The 24857-nt window shown below is 36.4% G+C and overlaps 1 protein-coding gene across 7 annotated transcripts in view; it reads right to left on the reverse strand.

Annotated features, from left to right (window-relative positions):
- Positions 1–24857, reverse strand: part of LOC138700219 (protein split ends-like) — a 457327-nt gene that overhangs the window by 184370 nt on the left and 248100 nt on the right. For all 7 annotated transcript variants that reach the window (XM_069826680.1, XM_069826678.1, XM_069826677.1 and 4 more), the window contains exon 2: positions 19574–19801. In XM_069826680.1, the coding sequence (XP_069682781.1) occupies positions 19574–19801 (228 nt within the window). The remainder of the gene's footprint in view (positions 1–19573; positions 19802–24857) is intronic.

A 24857-nucleotide genomic window follows, 5' to 3' on the forward strand; every position in this document is an offset into this window, starting at 1 on the left:
CCGAAGTTATTCCTGTTGCTTTCTCACTTAACTGGCTTTTAAGGAACCCGAAGGTTCATTGCCGCCCTCACATAAGCCCGCCATAGGTCCCTATCCTGAGCAAGATCAATCAAGTCTCTATCATCATATCCCACCTCCCTCAAATCCATTTTAATATTATCTTCCCATCTACGTCTCGGCCTCCCCAAAGGTCTTTTTCCCTCCGGCCTCCCAACTAACACTCTAGATGCATTTCTGGATTCGCCCATACGTGCTACATGTCCTGCCCATCTCAAACGTCTGGATTTAATGTTCCTAATTATGTTCAGTCCCATTCCGAGGCTTATTTGAAGGTTTCGTAACAAGCTGTTTTTTACGCCTGATACTTTCACACACAAAAAATAATTAAGTTACCCCTCATATCATTTTCTCATTATTTTTCGAAAATAACTAATACGCCTACTTCACGGAGATCTATTTCAATTTACCTGTCTTCAAAACAGTTTTCAGTTCAATAATTTATAACCAGCTCACAATCATATACATTGGAGTATATTGGCAGTCTCGTCTATTCCTGCTCGGTATCACAGCTTTGCTACACTGACTCTTCTCAAGACAAACTTTGTTCATCACATTAATTAGGGAAGAGTTTTATAAGTACAATTCCAACAGAATAAAATGTTTGAGAAACTAGTTCGTAACATTAACAGTTATCTTCATCAGGCGGCCAGGAGGGTACCTACTCATTGATAACATTATAGAGATAGCCTGTATTTGCATGCATAATATTAGTCTTGCATGTAACATTCTGGAACACGTGCAAAAGCAATATTATTTCACAATCTCTGACCAACGATGTTAAATTAATTAAACTGTGACATCAACGAGGAAATATTTTGTGTACATTTTTCTTATTCATATAAGAAAGTCATTTCTAAAAGTATACCTTTTAACGCTAAGCACTATATGACTTCGTGCATAAAGAACTTTTAACACTAGTGCGAAAAGTGTCCATAACACTTACTTTTAAGTGCTTGTATCGATCGTCAATAAAATTCTTTACCAGCAGATGTTACACGGCAGCAATCGCAACCGATCAATAAAACAATTTAAACAATGTCAGGTCTATTAAAAAAAAATAACTGTTTTTGTTTAAGAAACTTCCACAAATTAAATTGTTTCAAGAATTACTTTATTGATACCTAGCTACACGAAACAATTTAAGAATTGAACATGATTACAAAATATCAGGGGATAACAGGGCTTGAACCACAGACCTCTAGGTCTGCAGTCCAATGTTCTACCACTGCGCTACTCCATCGCCTACTTTAAAGCGATGAAGTTTGGCTAACAGAATGAGGGGGGGATATAGTAGTGGAGAAGTCGGGGAAATTGCCTCTCCTACCATCACGAACGAACAGTCTAAAAATAGTGTACGACACACATTTTAACAAGATTTTATTTTGCTCGTAGGGTTTGCTCCACGGACCCTGCGGTCTTCTTTCGCAAACTTTCCTACTCACAAAATAAAAAGTCACTTATAACACTTGTATCATGAATAACACTGTTTAATGTTCAAATTTGTTTTTACAAAAATGTCATGTTTTCTGGTATTTCAGTCTTAGACTTATTTATAGCAAAATATATCCACACAGTTATTTTTTGCTAATACATCTTAAGATGTGTGGATATATTTTGCTTTAAATAGGCCAAGTCTAAGACTGAAATACCAAAAACATCACATGTTTGTATTATCATTATAGATCTTATTGGAACAAAATACAAAAATGAATTCAAAATTCAAATTTATTTTTGTTTAGTCAAATGTCCGAAGACAGATTGGAATCTCATAAGTAGACATCGGATTTTTAGGCACTAAAAACTGCAGTTTTAGGCGCCTAAAATAAGCTCAAAATTTGTAAAATTAGGCTTTATTTTAATGAAAATAGGCATTTTAGGCATATCAAGGTATCATACTTATTTCTTTCACTGAAATTTTTAGTTATATACTGAAATACGCACAAAAAAGTATGTTTAAACATTTAAAAAAATACTATATTATATTCATAAACAGAGCTGCACAAATTTAATATATTGAAACTAATGAAATAATGATTATTGATATCAAGATTACTCATTTTAAGTTATTGAAATTCAGTTCCATGCTCAGACTTTATTATAATTATCTGCACAGTACACCACCAGATTTTTTTCTAAATTCTCCACAGTTAACCTTTGCCTTTTGTCACTGAGAATCATTTTGAAAGCAGAAAAACTTCTTTCAACCGAAACTGATGTGAGAGGCGCAAATTTTAAATTAGGTACAATAGAAACATCAATACTTACTGGAACATTTACACTTTCCCCCGATATCACTCTTGATACTTTTTCCAACAATGAAAATCCTACATTCTTATTTAATACGTTGTCCCACTTATTTTTAACTTTTTTCCCAGTTTCGCCCAAAGCAGAATGTATGTTCACTTGAGCTTCCTTTACTATTGCTATTTGGCTACAAAGAGATTGTTTTTCACGTTCTAATTGTTCAATGCTTGCAGGTATGAAAGAAAAGTTTGATGTTATGTAGGCAATATCGTTTTTCACTCGTGAGTCATTCAGACAATCTTTCACTGCTTTCACACACGCTGCACTATCAGTTTCAGGTAATTTATCAATAACTGTGACCACTTCTTTAAAATACTTAGAATAATACACCACTGACTGAATCCAGGTTCCCCATCGTGTAACAACCGGCTGAGGTGAGTGTGGGATATCTGGAAAGTTCTCTCTGAATATTGAAATCCTGGATGGGGCTTTACAAAAACATTTTTTTGTGTTAGAAATAAACGAATTGACAAGAGGAAATTCATTCCGGATTGTTTCAGAAACCCTGTGAAGGCCATGTGCTAGACAGGTTACATGCTTGAGGTTAGGATAAAATGTTTTAAGAAGTGGAGCTGCAGCAACCATGTATGAGGCAGCATCAGTACAAAACAACAGAACTTTAGAATCGTCTATATTACCTGAGTATAAAGACTGTAGGCCTTTATTTACAAAATAAGCAATGGCTTGGCTATTCACTTTCGAAAGTTCCTTAACACATACGAGGTGTGGAATCGAAGGTCCATCAGGACTAAGTTTTCCTACTACCATATTTGCTATATACCTATTCATAGAATCTGAGGTTTCATCCACAGAGACCCATATGTAAGAATCACCTATATCCTCCCGAATGGAAGCTAAAGTTTCATTGTATATTCTGTCTAAGTAATTTTTTCTTAGGGTCGACTCAGATGGGATATTTTGTTTGCAGTATTTTTGTAAAAACTGTCTTAAAACCGGATTTTCAATTGCATTCCAGGGAATGTTAGCAGCAACAAACGCTCTGGTTAAATCAGCATAGAAATTGCTGCTGAGATTGGATGAAGTAGGCTGTGTTAGTAAAGTTTGTTGCAGTTGATTTTTCTGCTGAGCTTTAGCCTTATGAGCCGCTCCTTGCACATGCTGCTTTAGGTGGCACTTCTTTTCTTGCGAAAACTAAAAATGTAAAGTAAACTGAATAAAATTAAAATAAAATCCTAATTGTTGTATTGCCGTATTTCTATCACAAAGTTAGTGGGTTCGAACAATCAAAATTTTAATGACTTGAAAATACTTTAACTATCGGAATTTAAAAGGTTAAAGTGTAGTGGTCTTAAAAAGAATTATACCTCAGGATAGCTCAGTCAATGTATAAATATTATAGGCCTACTCATTAAAATTAATAGAATTTATATATTTCAACTATTGTTACATACCTGTTTGCTACAAATCTTGCAGAATATTATTTTTCCATCATAAGTGAATTCTGAATATTCTGTTAGCCATTGCCGGATCAATGTAGATTTTGCACTTATATTTTTCGGCATTATCGCGTTAAACTTCACAGGAAAACGTCCTACCGCTCAAAACTTCTCGACACAAATAAGGTGAGGGAAAGAGCAACTGTTAACGAGCATTCAAATGAACCGTTGTTATTGAGATTCAATTGGACAAAAATACAAAGTTCCACTTATTGTTGCATTTCCTGGTAGTGTTAACATTAGGAGGGCCATTCTTTTAAATATTTTGTAACGGTTTACCCTACTAATTCGCAGTTTTACGACTTTTCATAAATATTTCAAAAACACTCTTTCTCCAAAAATTGTGATTTTATGACACTCTGAAGGGCAGTACAGCTAATCGGTTTCAGACCGAAAACAGTAATTTTTATAGTATAGTATATCTCTGAATCGGTAGCAGCACATGTTGTGATTGTTGCCTGCTTCAAAACAAAGGTTGGTTTTTTGTCGGCATTTATGCCTCCAAACATGTTAAATTCGGTGAAATCTATTGCGAGTGTCGTGAGATTCAAAACATTTTGTTTCCTTTATCAATGGTTTCATGGCCGGTGTGAAGCAAACTTTCCACTTTTTAAATGCCTTAAATTTCGCAGTGAATGTATGTATAAATTATAAAAAGTAAGAGTAAAATGCGAAACTTTACAGTGAGTTAAGCATTTTTAGGCGAATATTAACAAATTAGGCTCTAATAACCGTTTTAGGGCACTATAAAACTCTTTGAATACCTTTCAATTTCCATGAAACACAAATATTAATAATTAGTTTTACTTTTCTCCTAAAGAAACAAAATAGGCATTTGCCCTAGAATCCGATGTCTGCTCATAAGTGACACCAATAAGGCAATCACTCATGACGCAACTAAGCAAGGAGATAATGGGTAGGGTGGCCAGTTCCTTTCCCCCCTCCATTGCATACATCGCTGACTAGTTATATAGTACACTAATCAGACTTAAGATGTATACGAACAATTATTCTTCGTCCTCTGACATTATCGTCAAGTGATATGTAGTTTGCAGTCTGATAATACAGTAGACGTACATATTAACCAGTCGTTTGTTAAGGAAATATAATTCTACCTTATGCTTGTGTGATCGTGCATATGAAAAGGGACCACTCGGCGACTTCTAGTTTCAGATTAAAAAAAAACAAAGAGAGAATACAAACTGGTGAATTGTGTATGCCTTTGGTATGATCACATCCTAAGCAATAAACTATAATTATAAATATTAAAGTCTTCCGTCAACTGGATCACGCTCATATCACTGTCTACATCTGAAACGAGAAGCCGCTAAGTCGTCCCTTTTCATATCCATGCACAGATATCTATTCTACTTTCTTAGAAGTAATCAAGTAACTTATGGATCCCGTTAGTGTCTTGTAACTTTAAAAGAACATTTCAGTAACAGACGTACAAGTTTCATCGAAAAAATCTCACAACAGTTTCATTGCATGTTGCAACAACAGTGAATACATTCATTTTTCTTCTGTAGCGCGACAGCCTATGAAGGGTCAACTGCTTGCCTCACGTCCACATGCCTCAGCAGAGGTAAACCATCATCCAATAAGTACGAGAGTAAAATGTGGTCAGCACGATCCTCCCACCCGCTGTAGCTAGTTTTTGAAACTAGATTTCGTTACTCATGGTAGCTCACCAAATTTATCACTATTTTGGCTGGGCACCGGTTCTATAGATAATTTCTTGATCCGATGAAGACTCGAACCAGAGCTGATTCCCGTAACGAGGCATGATGCCTAGAGTTAGACGACGAAGCCACGGCGCGGGACTAATAAATCTATTGGCAAGATTAATAATTTCTTACATTATTACTGTATCAATTATATGTGAATACTGCATGCATATTTCAGAATTTCCTTCCAATATAGGTACATACATAACCCAAGACAAAGCACTTGCAAACAACATTATGATAAACTCCAAGCAACGATCCTAGAGAAGACACAGTAAATGACAAACGGAAAACATTTCCGAACGGCAACGTACTGTTCCCCCCCCCCCCCCCCCGTTTAAAACTAACGCAGTAAGTTATATTTTATATTTTGCTGAATTTGTTTTCACAATAATTTCATTGTGAAATGTAGAAAACGAGATAGCAGCGTCAATGATGTCTGTTAATCTGTGATAGGGCTACCAAGTACATCTGTTTCCTGTGTTCACATATGACATAATGTAGTGATTTTGAGGTGGAATGACGGAAATGATCTAGTATGCTGAGCATTTCTTTCCTGTGATATTTTTTATTTGTTTTGCTATTTAGTAATCACTAGAGCCCGGATTTCTGTACAAATGCATTTTTATATAAGCTGGTTACACTTCTCAAATTTTACTAATACTGTACTGTATTCGTTTTATGCATTGATTCCAAACAACCGTACTTTTTTGGTGTATGATTGCATATCTTGACCCTTTTGCATATTTCAACTTTTATATTGCATATTATGTACTTTTTCTGACTTTCATGCATATATTAACTTGCATAATTGTGTCTTTTATGAATGTTGTTTCGTAGAATCTGGTATCCCCACATTAGGCCTATTTGTCTATTGAGAAAAAAAAATTAAAAGAAAACTGTTATGATTTCGTAGCACCCTACCTGACCTACAGTAACGTCTTTGGACTTTCCACTAAACCCTCTTCCTTTGTTACACAGGAATTTCCAACCCCCAACTCTCAGTCGTCACAAGCCGAAGGCCAAAATACGTACAGTACGTAAGGTTGCAAACTGCAATTCAGTAATACAGTTATGTCGAATTGTGAAGTGTTGCTATAGTTCCTGTTAGAACTGCGAGAAAAGATTTAAAAAAATGGATTGAGAGAAAGGAAATTCTATAGACGAACGGTAACGTTGCGGTGCGGTTAAGGAGTGTGGCTGCAAAGTCGGAAGGTCGCGGGTTCGATTCCCGATGGGGTCGTGGTCATGCCAAAATGCAAAAGACTTAGAATTCGACCTCACTTTGTCCCAAATTTCTTCGCTTAATTATGCACCTGTCACTTCTTGTGATGTAAAAAGATCATTTTTCTATGTTCAAGAACATGTTGTCAAAGCATGAGCTTGAAGAAAATTTGGAGAAATTAGTTCTAGTAGGCTACATTGTTTAAAAAAATAAAAATGGAACATAATGTAGAATTCAATTTTGACAGTGCATATTATAACTGTTGTTTCGTTTCATTGTGCATGTTTTGCCATATGATAATGCATATAATCCGGTCTCTAATATAATCACTCTCATCAACATGGCCGTCATCTAGAACACTCTTGAAAAGGTGTCATTTAAAGGACGTAACAAACAAACAGAATTGTGTGTGACTCTGAACTTTTTGCGACTAATGAACATCATTATCTGTTTCTGGTGAAAGTAACGCTTTACTCGCAATAGTAAAACAGTTAACTATTTCCAATGAATTATATATAGCTTGAGAGGATTATAAAAAGTCAATGTCAGACTTCTCATATAACTGTACGTCACATTCCATTATATTTTACCATCATAGATAGAATATTGTCCTATATTTTCTCAACCACTTTTACGTAACAAGTTCGGAGCGAGTTTTTGACCGTTGCTATGGCAACTGTCGGCGCCAGCAAGGACTTCCCTTGCCTCCCACGTCCCGCCTGACCTCGCTCCACGTTGCCACATCAACACGTCATAAAAGATGCAACATTCAGAATATTCCATTCATCCAATGTATCGCCTCAGGAATGTTCAGTAATCTATTTTGAAAACACTGTGCTAATAAATACAACACACACTATGAACAATTTTATAAATAAAAGTAAGAAAGAAAGAAACACAATTTTGTGAACTTACATTTCAAGCCATAGGTGCGGTCGATCTGCAATGTCAGAGAGCTTCGACGCCATACAACGCGAAAGCTAAAGCGCCATTTAAAAAAGTTCAACACGTCTATGAAGAAAGAATAATTGTTTGGTTTTAGAAAAGGCTTATATAAAGATAATCAATAAATATTAATTATGTCTATATGTTCTTAGGTCACCCCTCTCATCACAATACCTAAATACCACACAAAGACTATTTAAAAAGTTTAAAATTATTTATAAAGATCAGCCAGTCCGTATCAATGGCGTGAGCTTTTTCCATAGTCAAAAAATCATGGGTTAAGAATTTCGTACTCAGACGGTTTAATATTTGAACGCCGAAGTTAACAATTCTATCCAGTATACTTAGAGTGAATGACACAGTCACGAAGTATTTCAAATTTTAACACAACCCTAATCAATTCGGCATTATGAAAATTAGAGACATTCGGCGTTTTTTATGTTTCTCCCTAATAAACCAAAATCCATAGCTTACTAATCTTCGCAAGAAAATATTAACGTAGAATGCCTAAGGTTAATATTTACTATATTTTCTCTTCAAAGCTTTATCTAAGAGACAAAACACACACCAGTTTCTTGAGAATGGAAATGAATATGCAACTGTACTCAAAGTGGCAGACGAAAAATCACACAACAGCACAACTTAGAAGAATCTCATGAAAAATGTTTCTCAGTTTCTTTCTCTTGGTACTGTTGCTTTTCAATTCTTTTTAGTAAGCCTACCCGTATAAATCTCGTCTGCGTGCGTGAGCACATACGGCAATACGTTTGCCAGAATTATTAGCAGTTCCAAATTAAATGACGATGTAATTCTTATTTATATTTCACATGTACACCTAGGTCTTGAATACAGCGCTACACAGTAGGTAGACTAAACTGATAAGTATTCAAGCCAACACTTAAAGAAACGTGACTAAAGCACTGATCTCTGAGAGCAAAGCTCAAGATACTTCTAACACTTTACACTTCTACCTACAATGAGACAGGTAATAATGCCAATTTCCACTTTTGACAAACTCATAGTAGATTCATTTTTGAATTAAACGTAAATGAAACAGGTAAGTTCTGAAGTGGAGTTGAAATGTCTGTGTGAAAGGAAAGATGAGGTTAACTCTCGTTACATGGAAATACTTATTTTTGTATTGAGCAAATTTTCAACACACGTTTAAAGGCAAACACATGGACATATGTACAGACCCACCTAAAAAGAATGATACGATGGAATATTCAAAGTCCCAGATACAAGACACTGCGCATGATCGGAGAATCGGAGCACAGGTATACAAGACAACGCGTAATTCAGTTATTTAAATTCAATTTATTTGGATTGTTCTTGGACCTAGCTCCGAAACACACTTGAAAAACTGCAAAAAAAAAATGTAAATGTGATATATATATATATATATATATATATATATATATATATATATATATAAAATTGTGCACTAACATCAAAATTTGGACCTTCGTGACGAGATCGACATACCTCGCAGAAAATAAGTAAAGGACTTTTACAGTATATACACCCAAAACTAGTACTACAAAGAAAAAATAATAAACCCAGTTCAAAAGAAATAAAACCAGTAAAATAAAGAATTACAAACCAAACCAACAAAAACAAAAATAATCTAAAAACAGGAGCAAAATGTTAATGTTAAATGTTATGTTTTATTTAACGACGCTCGCAACTGCGTCGCCGGATGTGCCGAAATTTTGTCCCGCAGCAGTTCTTTTACATGCCAGTAAATCGACTGACATAAGCCTGTCGCATTTAAGCACACTTAAAAGCCATCGACCTGGTCCGGGATCGAACCCGCAACCTTGGGCATAGAAGGCCAGCGCTATACCAACTCGCCAAACAGAGGAGCAAAATAATAACATAAATAATTAGATAAAAAGGGAAAGTCAGCTCCATACAACTTTAGTTTTCGATAAGTATTATTGATCATAGACAATACAAAATAATGATATTATAAAAAATAATGAGTACTTTAATTATGATATAGGCTATATATATATATTAAAAATTACATGACTCAGCGACACATTTTAACAAATAAGTATAATTTAGACCATAAGTTATTGTAAATTGGGTAATTTTTCTTTTTAATAACAATGAAATTTAGAATGTTTTTAAAAACAAACATTAAGAAACTGAATTTAAATAGTAATAACAATAATTACATTTAATTAGTAACCGTATGAACCATCGGAACGAGGAGAGACAAGCATTTATGCAGCCTTTTGGCCTCGCAGCAAACATCGTTCCAAAATACTGAGAATGCTGCATCACGACAAGGAACAAGACAGGAATAATCACAGGGACCACACAAAGCACAACAAGGACTAAGTGAGGACAGCAGTGATTGTCGTGGTCCATATCGTGATCCTTGTCTTGGTTCATATCTTGGTCATTGTCGTGGTCCTTGTTGAGCTCACCGTGGTGCTTACAGTCTTTGTTGTCTTTGTCGTGGTCTTTATCTTTATCCCTTTTGTTTTTGTCGTGATTTTTTTGCTGGTCTTTGTTGTGTGCCATGGTCCTTATCGCGATTTTTGTTGTGGTCCTAAACATGGTACTTTTTGAGTCATAGTCCTTGCCTTTGTCATGGTCCATATCGTGATCTTGGTCCTTGTCGTGATCCTTATCGTGGTGCTTGTCGTGGTCCATGCCGTGATCCTTATCGTGGCCCATGTCGTTGTCTTTGTCTTCTTCGTGGTCCTTATTGTCATTTTAATGGTCCCTATCGTTCTCATTGTCTCTGCCATGGAACTTATCGTGTTATTAGTCCTTGTTATGGTCCTTAGCGTGACCTTTCGTCATAAAGTTGTCATTATCATGGTCCTTATAATTCTTATCGTAGTCCATGTCGTGGCACTTTTCGTGATTCTTGTCGCGCTGCTTTTCGTGGTTCGTGTCGTGATCCTAATCGTAGTACTAGTTTTTATCCTTGTCATGACCTATATAGTGGTCCTTGTCTTTGTCATGACCCCTATCGGAATCCTTGTCTTTGTAATGATGCTTATCGTGGTCCTTGTCTTTGTCATGTTCCATATCGTGATTCTTATTGTCTTTGTTCTGGTCCTTATCACGGTCCTTGTCATAGTCCTTACCGTGGTAAGGTCCTTGTCATAGTCCTTACCGTGGTCTTCGTGCTTCTCGTGATCCTTATCGCGGTACTTGTCATGATCCATATCGTGTTCCTTATGGTAATCCTTGTAGTTTACATTGCGTCCTTGTCCTTGTAGTGGTTGTTACAATGGTCTTTGTATTTGTAATGGCCATTATCATGTTCATGTTATTCTCTCATAGTCCTTATCGTAGTCCTGGTCCTTGTGTAGTCCTTATCGTGATTATTGTTGCGGTCTAAGTCGTGTGAACGTTATCAAATTGTCGTAGACCATGTCGTGTTCCTTACGTGGTCCTCGTCGTGATCCTTATAATGGTCGTTGTTTTTTGCAGTTATCATTATTGTGGTCCTTGTCTTTCTCATAGTCTTTATCGTAGTTCTGGTCCATATCGTGATCCATGATGTCGTTATTGTCATTGCCCTTGTAATGGTTCATGTTGTGATCCTTATCATGGTCATTGCCATTGTCCTTGTAGTAGCCTTTCGTGGTCATTGTCACTGTCCTCATAGTAGTCCCTACCGTGGTCATTCTCACTGTCCTTGTAGTAGCCCTTATCGTGGTCATTTTCATTGTCCTCGTAGGCTCCTTATCTTAGTCATTGTCTTTGTAACGGTCCTTATCGTGGTCATTCCTATTGTCCTTCGAGTCATCCTTATCGTGATCATTATTGTGGTTATTCCTATTGTTCCTCTAGTGGTCCTTATCGTGATCCTTACTGTGGTCATTGTTATTGTCCTTGTAGTGGTACTTATAATTGCCATTGTCATTGCCCATGTCGTGATCCTTATCGTGGTCACTGTCATTGTGCTTGTAGTGGTCCTTAACGTGATCCTTATCGTGGTCATTGTTCTTGTAGTGGTCTTTAACTTGATCGTTATCGTCATTTTCATTGTCCTCGTAGGGTCCTTTCCGCAATCTTTATCGCGATTCTTTTCATGGTCATTCCCGTTGTCCTTGTAGTGGTCCTTATCGTGGTCAGTCATTGTTCTTGTAGTGGTCTTTAACTTGATCATTATCGTCATTTTCATTGTCCTCGTAGGGTCCTTTCCGCAATCCTTAGCGCGATTCTTTTCGTGGTCATTCCCGTTGTCCTTGTAGTGGTCCTTATCGTAATCCTTATTGTGGTCATTCCCACTGTCCTCGCAATGATCCTTACCGTGATCTTTATTGTAGTCCTTTCATTGTGATTGTAGTGGTCAATGTCAATGTCATTGTCCTTGTGGTCATCGTGGTGCATATAGTGGTCCTTTTCGTTGTCCTTTGTTTTCTCCATGTGGTCTTTATCATGGTCCTTGTTCTTTGTCGCGGTACTTACCGTGGTCCTTGTGATCCTTATCGTAGTCCACGTCGTGGTCATTACCGGTGATCTTTGTTGTGGTACTTTTCGTTGTCAATGTCGTGATACTTATTATGATCCTTTGTCTTTGTCCCTTCCGTGGTCCTTATTCTCTTGTAATATTCCTTATCGTGGTCCTGTTTATTTTAATGGTCCTTCTTCTTCTTGGTGTCTTTGCCATGGTCCTTATCATGGTATTTGTTGTCTTTGTCATGGCCCTTATCGTGGTCTTGATCCTGTCGTGATCTTTATCGTGGTCCTTACTGTGATCCTTGTGGTTCATGTCATGATTCTTACCGTGGTTCTCGCCGTCCTTGTCTTCGTCTTTGTCCTCGTTATGATTCTTGCAATAGTCGTCATTACCATGGTCCTTATCGTGGTTCATGGTGTCTTTTTTATAGTCCATATCATGATCCTGGTAATTGTCGCGATCCTTATCGTGGTCCTTATCTTTGTCATTGCTCCACATCTGTCATTTCATAACACTGTTTTTTCCCTTTGGTAATGTAAATCATCACGGACACAATCAGAGACCGATACCAGAAATGTACCTGATAAAATTTTAACAGGTATGTACTTTGGAATAGGATAAAAATACGCGTGCACGGCCAGAACTCTTCCTGCATGACTACGTCGATATCGTGTAAACAGCACTATAGAACTTGAGACATTGTGAGGATTGTTAAGTTACATATATAGAAACGACAAAGCTATTATTTTTGTTTCTTGTTGCATCTCAGCGCCTTCAACATAGTATAGAGGCGTACTTATGTGTACGTAAGTTAATTTTTAATTTTATTGAATGTTAATTCGTAAATATATTAATGTTGATTTAGTAAGTTATTTAACAACGCTATATCATCTACGATATTTAGCGACGACAGAGTTGGTGATAGTGAGATGGTATTTGGCGACATGGGGCCAAGGATTCGCTTACAGTTTGAGAAAACTCAGGAAAAATCGAATCAGGTTGTCAGTTCACGCGGGAATCGAACCCATGCCTTAGCGTAAATTCTAATCAGCAGGCAAACGCGCTACCGCCTAGTGTACACCACCGCGTAGCTTAGTATGTACTAAACACAAATTAGAAGATTAAGAAAACGTGGCATATGTCTTCCCGCTCATGATGATACGTGAATATGACACTCACACACAGAAAATAAATGATATTACGGTTTATACACTCTTTATAACGAGCAACCGGTACGTCTTTTGAGTTCCTCTTTTCTACATCAAACAGAAGTTGACCGGACTGAAATTGATTACTGTTTCATTCAGTTACTTCCATGAAGCTCAAAACAACTAACATCAAAAGATCAAAAGAAACAAAAAATTAATGAAAACACTCTGCATAAAATTCAGACTTAAAAAATGAGTTTATTAGTTCCATAGCTATGTCTACCCTTAAGAGGTTAGGTACAGCTTACAGCAGTAACATTTTGGAAATATTCAACATTTTTTTCCTCCATTACTGTATCTTGGACAATAATGAAAATGAGTATGTGTAAAACACTGTCCTTCTGCTATATGAAAAAAAATATATATATATATAAGATTTAAAAAAAATTATTTACATCCCCCGCCCCCCAAAATTCAGTTCACTACGCAGTGATGATACGTTTCCCACATAACTCAAAAACTATCTAACATTCTGTGATTACATTTTTTGTGTGTATTTATGCATTCATATCTACAACATGATGCAAAATCACTTCTCTATTTTGATTGTCTGATAAGAAATAAATTCATTTTAAAAAATGGTTAAATATCAGTATTTTCTATTACACAAAATAAAAAAAATATATATTTATTAAGGATGTAGTTGAAAGAGCATGATATTGTAAACATGAGTTTCAGCAATTAAAAAAAGAGAGAGAACATGAAAAAGTTAACAAGTTTTTGAGTTATGAGGGAAACACTTCATCACTGCACAGTGAACTACCAACATTTTGAATTTTGAAAAAAAAAAAAAAACATATAATATCATTTTTTTAAATCGTAAAAATATATATATATTTTTTTTCATATAGCAGGAGGACAGTGTTTTATACATACCAATTTTCATTATTGTACAAGATACAGTAATGGAGGGAAAAAATGTTGAATATTTCCATAAATTTTACTGCTGTAAACTGTACCTAACCCCTTAACACTATTCTTAAAAATCACTTACACAGTATATAATTACTCTTCAACGCTTCTTCCTTGTTATGCCCTATTAAACTTCACTGCGCTACTCCATTGTACTTCGCCCTACTTTCATTTTTCAAAAACATGTTTTATTAATTTATGTCTTTATTTACTATTCTTTATTATCTAAGGTAGACCTACATTTCAAATTTGTTTTCAAGTACGTATGTATCTTGTTATACGTATACATTTTATCTTTGCTCTTACATGTCATTTTAAAATTATTTATGGTTCCCATGTTTTGAACACTTGTCTTTTGGCAGCCACTTTTAGTGGAAGACAGACAGACAGATAGATAGATAGATAGATAGATAGATAGATAGATAGATAGATAGATCACGTTATTGCCGACAGGAGCCAAGCAGAAGCTTACACCCGGAAGTCAAGCAAAGCTAAACAACAACGCATCTGCATCTGGCGGCCTGCTCTCTACTGTGTTGCCATATGTATGCTACGACACAATGACAACGGGCTTCGTTACATTAAAAAAACTCCTCCATTAAAGTTCGTTGTAGCTTGAACAACAGCCATAACTGTGTAATAAATACGTATAGTGGAAAGGTTTGAAACAATTTGTGGAAACATTCTGCTAAGATCTGGGCGTTTTCACCTTGCACTAACCTTGAAACGCTCAAAAAACCTATACGACGCAATAGCAAAAGCAACGAGAGCAGGCCTGCAAACTCAACAGCTTCAAATCAGTTTACCTGTGTGGAACGCACATCTGGTAACATACATTTCTTATCTATTATAGACATACAGTACGTGCAATATTACAATGCTGACGAAAATAACAGTGTTCATGAGTGCATTTTTCATTGCTAATTAATCATAACGTTCCATCATCGTTTCGAAGCTCTCTCATTTAGGCTGTCAGATCACCGAAGTGAATTGTGACTCCTGCTGACGCAATATATTCAGAAATGAATTAATGTAACATTCAAAACGTCGGATATCGTCGTTGTTCCTGCAATCACTCCTATGTGACATATTTATCGATTTTCAGATTTTTCTCTATTAAATAACTTAAATAGTGATACAGCAAATAATAAAATCTCCTATGTGTAATTCTATTTCTTTGTTTCAAAAATGTAAGAATTCACAGTCTCCTATGTACGACTGTTATAGGTTGAACAAATGCGTTTTTTCTTCCTATTGAAAAAAAAAAAATACATTTTGCACATAGGAGTTATTGCAGGAACAACGACGATATGCTATTTTGTAAACGACGAGGGATGGAAGAGCTAAAACAATGTATGACCATAATTATGTTAACCAATCACCGCAAAATGTGCATATTTCACATAAACACACACACTTTTATGGAAATAAAGATAAAAATGCTAATATTTTATAGGTACATTTGGCAGTTGAGAACAACAATGCCACATTCAAACTTCTATTGCATAATCTATTCCGTTCAAAATTTATATTCGTTTTAAGGAAAATACTGCTCTAATTAAGATGGGAAATATTTAGCTACTGACAATCCGTAACTTCTGTAATTTTTCTGCCGTTACAAAAGACGACCTACGATACCCTAAGTATGTAAACATAGATTATTTTACAATAAATATCATGATATTCATTTTCCATATTACTTATTTACGACTGCAAAAAAATTGTACATTTAATAATTATTATCTCGTATAATTACGTAGGAAAGAAGAATGAATAGGAACAAAAGTGAGTGTTGTAGGTGAAATTTTCTTCTTCCTCATCTTCCTGCTGGTATACTTCAATCTGATGCAGTTGATTAACCCTCAACAACAGACGTGTCTAACGTGACCCGTGGATACAGACGTGCGGTCTCTGATACCCCTACTGTATTAGTATTGTTGTCGGCACAAGAATAAAGCAATGGATGTGAAATAACTTGAGTGATGTTCTTTTGCATCTCTTCACTTAATTTAAAAGCAGAGATGTAATATACTGCAATATTTTATTCATAAAAATAAATGCTCTATGTCGTGACAACTACTGCGTACATTCAGTACACATACAGACGCATCTATCAAAACTCAGTATGTATTAATGTTCAGTTTTGAATGAAATTACCGGAATAATGGTTAAATGAAATAAAAACTGAAATAATATAATTAATATTTGAGGAGAAAAATTCGTTCCGGCGCCAGGGATCGAACCCGAGTCCTTGTTCTACGTACCAAGCGCTCTGACCACTGAGCCACGCCGAATTCAATCCACAGCACCGGATCGAATCTTCCTCCTTCAGTTTTTCCCTTTGTGGCCTGACTCCATGTTAGGGATATATGTTGACGTATTATGTCTAGTGTCAACTGCCATTATACTAGGAGCGCACTCAGTTGAGTGACTTATTTGGCTGGGATTCCGCAGTTATGATGCACTGCTAGCTATGAGAATATTATGGATTTATTAATTTGTCCTACAGAATAATCTTTGTAATGTTGACAATTAATATTTGAGGAGAAAAATTCGCTCCGGCGCCGGGGATAGAACCCGGGTCCTTTGTTCTACTACCAAGCGCTCTGACCACTGACCACAAAGGGAGCGAATTTTTCTCCTCAAATATTGTCAACATTACATAGATTATTCTGTAGGACAAATTAATAAATCCATAATATGAAATAATATATGTTTGAAGCAAAAATAGAAATATTCAAAACACAATCTACTTTATATACAGTACACTTTCATTAGGCAATCATTGTTGATCACTCTTAAGGACGAATTCTTGTTCATCTGCAGAATCAACCTATCCTCATCCTCCGTCACTGTCTCGTCAAAGTTTTCATCACAAACACTAAATTTTTGCGAAGAGCCTTGTGTAGAATCCATTGCAAGAACGGAGAAAAATAGTCGTTACACAGACGTGCGGCTTACGAGACCGTTAGCAATATACTATGTGTAATATCTGCAGTACTATACGAAATAAATGAATACCACTAAGTGAACTGCGACACCGGCTTCCCGCCAGAAAGTACACAAGCGTTCCCATTCGTAAATGGCGGGAACCGGTTCATTTCCACATTAAACATTTAGGAGCGGTCTCAGAGACCGCACCTCTGTGTTCGAGGCTTAAAGTAATATTACACATGCTGAAAGAGAAACACTACGAGTGTTTTAAATATTACAACGATGTACTAGGTGTAAAGAAACATGAATTCTATATTAAATCTCGTAGAAGTGCAAAATATAGCACTACAATTTACAAAGTTGAAAAAAACGAAAAATCTAAATATAAAGGTCAAGAAGAGTAATAAACTTAAATCTCACACTGACCTGGTTAGGTTGAACAATTATGGAATCCTCGGCACTTCCTAATACCTGATTTAGTGCGTAGACACATCAGATCCTTTCCAAGAAATGAGATACGGGTTGAAAATGCTCCACAGTAACACACTGCTATACGTCGATGGCGATCACGTTGATTGCATTAGTAGGAATATTTTAATACGTCACACAATGCACTTTTTCTCTTTCACTTCCGAAGCACGCACTTTCACACAATATTATCCAACGAGCACAGTAATCCTAGCACTGCAATCCAGACACTGTAATCCAAGTGGCACTGACGATGATCACGCCCTAAAGCGGCACTTGCACAATACTAAAAATTTCCTGTATTTATAACGGCAAATAAACTGCACCAACACACGTCACAAAGAATAGAACTTCGTCGAATACAAATGAAATGTGATGTAGTTACACGTTCACACATACTATCTCCAAGTTGATGCTGCTAAGGTTTTTTTTTAATAGCAGAGCAAATGGTGGTGTAGTTGCTTACGACGTTGTGAAGAAAGTGCAAAGAATACTTTGCCTGTGCAGGTACAATAAGGTAAACATTCTTCTGTAGCAAAAATTGAAAATACATATGAAAAATGTGTAAAAAAAATATCAATGCAAATTTAAAATGATTACGAGACAATATATAAATACAATGGGTATGAATAAACAAGGAGGAAGACATCCTACCAAGGCTGGTAGCTTTATTGTAGCAGTGGTTCTTGGTATTGCCTATACTGTATTAGACACATGAACTCTGACATGCAGTAGCTTTATCGACAACAGTTTTCTCTAAATAATAAAGAACGATAGTAACCATCTCCTTGAAGATTAACTGCAAAGAAATGCAGTGTACAAAAACACAGTCTATAAAATGTTCTTGTAAAGGAAAAAATGCTAAAATATATAGCCTATATCCAGCATGGATATAGTTCAAAAAAACTTTTGAATCTGTCACAAAAATTGCAAGGAAAGCATTTGTTCATACTTTATGCTCAACTTCTAAATAAGTTAAACTGAAATATACAGGATGGTTCCGAGATAGTGTTACAAACTTTCAGGGATGATGGCGAAGGGCACATATATCAATTTGAGATAAGGAACCCTGGTCCGGAAATGACCGAGTCGAGAGTTACAAGCAAAAATAATTATGTGGAAATGAAATAATTTTATTCCTCTGTACAACTTATGTATGTGTATTTATCTGTACATTTTACACATACTGTATTCATCTGACGTTGTTTCCGTTGTCTACTTACAGTATTTCATTCAGTGCGCTGTCTGAGGGATGGGGACAGGAAACTACACTAAAGCAATGCAGATAACGTAATGTGTAACGGACATGGTCGGTCCAGATATGCACGTCTGTAGACAGCAGTGTACAAGTTGCAGTGTCCAGTCGATCAGTCCTAGTGAAATGGAAGAGCACACGAGAGCGGAATAAGCAGACCTAATTTTCGAATACGGATGAGCCAATGGGAACAGTAGACAAGCTCACAGATTGTAACGGTACAAGTACCCACGTAGGAGACATCCGGCCCATATCATTTTTCCACGACTGTCCCAAAGGTTAAGGGAAGGAGGCACGTGGTGCCAAATTACAATTCCATTTCCACACAACTATTTTTGCTTATAAATTTCGACTCTGTCATTTCCGGACGATGGTTCCTCATCTCAAATTGATATATGTGCCCTTCCCCATCATCCCTGAAAGTTTGTACCACCATCTCGGAAACACCCTGTATATCCCTAGCTGACGTAGCTTTAAAAAACATATTTTGGCATGGCAAAGAAAAAATAAATGCACTTAATGCCAAAATCAAACGTTTATTTTCATTTTTAATCGTCCTGAATATTCCTACATGACTAACGTGATGTTTTATTCGAATAAGAGTGGATAGCTGGGTGCGGCGCGGGGGAGGGGTAGTACTCACCCATGAGGGAAGCGGGGGGCCACATAGAGAGGGGCGGCGGAACCCCCAGGGATGGCTGCAGGCTCGTAATACTCAGTACTCAGGCATCGCTCGTCCAACTTGTGTTCCGCGTTATGCGCCTTCGAGGCGGACTTGATATCCATGAAGGCCACCGTGGCGCACAGACCAGTGGGTCCGTCCTCCTCCTTGAGCCGCGGCAGCAACTTGACACTTTGAACTCGCCCATAGCTGCAAAAACAATGATTAACAAATTCTCAGATATGTGATAATAAATTTCAATGCGGCATCAAGAACCATCATTCAGTCAGTCTTAAAAAAAACGGAACAGCTAAAACACAACTGCAATAAATATGTAAATAAACAAACATTATGTATTAACAGACCGATATGAAACTATAAGGCCCGGTTTCTTCAACATTAGTTAAATTATAACAGTGTGTTATTTCATTTTAACTGTAAACTTAACAATTGAAGCATTTCTTCAACTGTTAGTACTAACAGGCTGTTAAAACCCATGTTAATTTAACTGCTCAATTTCATGCAGTTAAATCATTTAACTCTCTGTTAGCGTAGAATTATTCAATATGGATGGTGCGTTAGATGCTGAACTTCTATATCTTGATTATTTAGAAAATGATATCCATCAATATATAACCAGAGCAGATGATTTCAGTGATTTCACAGAACAGAAATTCAAGCAAAGGTATAGCCTATTTTCTGCCAAGCCTCACTTTCCGCTTTCAACATAGATCCGTTTGTTTGTTTATTCTCAATAATTGGTTTATACTGCGAAATTGTTTCCAGCAGAAGGCTTCTCTCCAACGAAGAGAAATTAGTCCCAAATTTCTTTTTGTTCCAGTGTTTTCCAGTTCACAACAGCAATACCAATACGGCAATATGCCGCTCCATGCTATTGTGATACAGACGATGGAAAGAAGAATAAATCAAACCTGAGAGAGTAGAAAGACTGAATCAAACAACGGAAACAATCGAGAATCGCAATTGTCAGAGTTCAGAAAACAGAATTGAGCCTATTCTTGGTTATAGGTTATGGTTAAACTCTAGAATCTCTGGTCCTAACAGTGAGTTAACAAATAGAATGTTAAAATGTGAAATGTAAAGTTGAAGAAACGCAATATTTTAACAGCAATTTATACTTTTAACTTACAGTTAATTAACGCTATGTTAGGTACATTTTAACAAAGGTTGAAGAAACCGGGCCTAAGTTATTCAAGTAACAAATGAACCTTTGGGTTTCTGTGATTGTTCAGAAGAACCACAGTTCTCTTTCTTTCTAAATTTTATGGCACAGATCTTCCATCAAGGAACTACCTCTTGAATATACATAGAGGTGCCATCTGTGTTTTGAAATTGTGTGCAAAGTAAAAAGTTGAAAAATTGATAAAAGCTTCGTTATGATCCATGACATGAAAAACATAAAAATTAAATTGTGCTCCAAAGGGTTAAGTCTGTTATTGCACACTCAAAGAATTGAAGGAGTGAGAATGATATAGTTCAAAGCACACTTTTGCCAAAAACTGTTTTTTATGCGAGTTTATTTCTTACACTTAAGGAAACTACTAAAAAATAGTATAAAATTTACTTAAAAAAATAAGAGAAATACACGCTGAATAAATTATGATGCCGCACATAACAACATTGGACTGAATGTTCAGTACGCTCTTCTGTAAAGCTTTGTCTTTGTGGAGTACGACCATTCAGCGGTCATCAGAACACTGCACCATCGGGCTAGCGTCTCTTACCTGCGGAAAATACACTGCCCTAATGTGCATTCGTGGCTGCTGGCGGGTATGCTGTCTCCCTTTCCCTTGTGCACGATAGAGCATATTTCCTTACACTCCATGCACTCTATCCATTTCAAGCGAGTGCTGACGACCACTGGGCTATATCATTCTCACCCCTGCAATTACATATTGTCGGCTTACAAGCAAAACAAACTAAGTAAAAAAAAATATTACCTCTGAGAAAAAAGCGTTTTGAAAGATCTTAACAAAACTGAATCCTCAAAATATTATCTATTTTTAATAAGTTGTCTTTTTTGTGTTTATTTAATTTTCCAATTCTGCGTTTATACACATATATTACGTACATTATATGACGGGTTCAGAGACATAGTGGGCCAAGCACCATTTATTAAAAACGGAGAAAGCAAGGATTAAAGTTAAGTGAATACCACAGTTTAATGATGATTGACATATCATTTAGTTTTAATGAGTATACTTTATGTTACTTGCTATATGTTTCCATTGAATTATGATATTAAGTTCATTTTAACCCTTGTTTTCTACGGTTTTTGTAAATAGCGCTTGGCCCACTATGGTTCTGAACCCTTTATATATGCCTTTTTCTCAGAAGAAATACTTTTGACTTAATTTGTCTTGCTTGTAAACTGACGATATGTAGTGCTTAGTAGGCACCATACGTTGAAGTGAAATTCCATGGAAGTGTTTAATAATAATAATAATAATAATAATAATAATAATAATAATAATAACAATAATAATAATAGCTGGCTCGCGGAACAGGATTTCGCTACCTACTTTAGCTCCTCAAATTCATCCGCTGGGTGGAGACTGGTCCAATACACTGGCCGAAATCTCGTGAGAAAATGTTTCCCCCAGCGCTCATTCTATAACACTAGTCCAAGGCATGACGCCTTAGACTTAGATTAGACCATGCCAGACGCAGGACAACTGATAAAGACAAATTAAGAATATATCCTAAAGAAAGAGGACCACGATCGCCGCCATCGTCATAAAAATCATCGACATCACCACCGACACCTATTAGGCCAGGTGATCTGTTCCTATGAATTTCATGGCATGTTCTCGCTTGTTCAATCAATGCTTTGGCCCTGCCTGGTCTAGGCGTCCTCTCGACAGATAACGAAATGCTAGTTTTGGGAGCCTGAGTCGTCACATACGCTGCAAATTATATTTCCAATGTTGCTACTATTCCTGAATCTCCTTTACTATAGAAGTGATATGAAATTTATTTCCAATGCCGGTATTTCTCCGATGGTTTCATCTGGCAAAATCAAGTACAAGCCTCATTAAGCACATTACACTGCCTCAAGTTTCCCAAAATTTCTATTCAAAATTCAAATAGTATTCATATCGATTTTGATGTTAAATTCTGTAGCTATAACAACGGTCATTTCTTTGTCAGAATGCGTTTCCAAAACTTCATTTTAAAATTGTTTTTGTAATTTGACTAGAGGATGGAGAATGGAAGAGAAGTGACATCTGAAAGTAGAATTAAATTGACGGAACAGAAGAAAGCAAAGGAGACGAACGAGGAAGCCGGGACATGGACAAGAAGTAGTAGTAGTAGTAGTAGTAGTAGTAGTAGTAGTAGTAGTAGTAGTAGTAGTAGTAGTAGTAGTGGTGGTGGTGGTGGTGGTGGTGGTGGTGGCGGCGGCGGCGGCGGCGGCGGCGGCGGCGGTAGTATTAGTAATAGTAGTAGTAGAAATGAATTCCTATTGTCCACACCTGTGGAGTAGCGGTTAACTCGTCTAGCCGCGAAACCAGGTGGCCCGGGTTCGATTCCCGGTCGGGGCAAGTTACTTGGTTGAGGTTTTTTCCGGGGTTTTCCCTCAACCCAATATGAGCAAATGCTGGGTAACTTTCGGTCCAATCTCATTCAGACGCTAAATAACCTATATGTTGATAAAGCGTCGTAAAATAACCTACTAAAAAATTCCTATTACAGGCCATGAAGGCCCACAGGGTAGCAAAAGGTCAAGGCTCCCATCTTGGCAGACATTCACAGCAGTAGTAGTAGTAGTAGTAGTAGTAGTAGTAGTAGTAGTAGTAGTAGTAGTAATATTAATTTAAGTTAAGAGCTAAATGAAATTCAGAACTTAGAAAAATCCCTACCCCATCAGGTATCGAATCCGAGATCTTTCACTTTGTAGCACAGCACTTTAACCATTACGTTACTGCGTCCCGTAGTAGTAGTAATGATAATACTGGCAACAGCAGCATGTCTAAATTTTGCTCGAATTTGCAGCCAGTTTGTTATTAGGCCTATTAATTAAAAACTGATAAATTACTTAAAATTAAATTGATTAATCTACAGCAGCTCGTAATCAATATTTAAGAAAAAAAAATGTTTCAGTGCTTAAGAATATTCAGAAGAAATCTGCACACAATATTATTGTATTAGTGTCTATATTAGGAAAAAGTACATCGATTACAATGAGAAAAATAATAGTCATGATTTGGTAGTTCATGGACTTCCTCTTCATTTGTAAGTGAACGTAGTTTCGCAATAACCTATTGCTTACTTTACACTACATACAGTATTCAGTGTGTTGTGTCCCAGAGCATAACTGCCCTGTAGCAGGCGTAACTGCCTTGTAGCACTTGCTCTATTGGTCTACTTACAATATAAATTAATACATAGTAATATATTAATTAACATTAGTTTTTGAACATATGCAAAAAACAATTTACCATTTATTTTCTTTCTCGAAAATTAGTATCCTTTTTCCTTCATTCTTTGTATCCAGTCACTCTAGTTTTGTGTCAATGCAAGCAGAACCTCTTTCTGGCCTAGCTACTTACGAAATTTTGCGCATATTCTTATTATGTCATTCGGAAAAATTTCAGAATTGGACATTTAGTTAACAGTTTTATTGAACAAACTTTCTTTAAATTAATAATACTTCCGACTTTCACTATTTCACTATTTTTGGATTTTCAAAGCAAGTTGGACTATTCGAACGCAACTTCACTTTACATGGGTCATTCGGAAATTAGTGGCAATGCTTTAATCAAGATCAAATCTCAATTATTTACAATTACCTATTTATTAAGCGTACTCCTTTCAGTGACTCTTTCATCTTAGGGAAAAGATCATAGTTATAGGAACTCATCCGGAGAATACAGAGGATGCTGTAGAATTTCCCAGTTCGATCTGTTAAGTAAATTAACCACTCGGGCAGCCACGTGGCAATGAGCACCATCGTGAAGCACAACGACATGTGTATTTAAGAAATTTCGGCGCTTCTGGCGCATTGCTGATCATAAATGTGTTCCAAATAGTGACTGCATATGCAGTATCCACACTCATTCTAGTTGGAACGGAATGAGTGATTAATACACCTTTACAATCAATCGTAAATAATAAACAATTTTGAGAGGATCTTGTTCTTGTCTACAGTATTTTGGAATTAGGACGTTGCAGAAAAGTCCTATTATTACGACCACTGCATATAGTGTATAAATGAGATTATTACCTTATAACTTACAGATAACAC

This window comes from Periplaneta americana, chromosome 5 (genome assembly GCF_040183065.1).
Source record: "Periplaneta americana isolate PAMFEO1 chromosome 5, P.americana_PAMFEO1_priV1, whole genome shotgun sequence".
NCBI lineage: Eukaryota > Metazoa > Arthropoda > Insecta > Blattodea > Blattidae > Periplaneta > Periplaneta americana.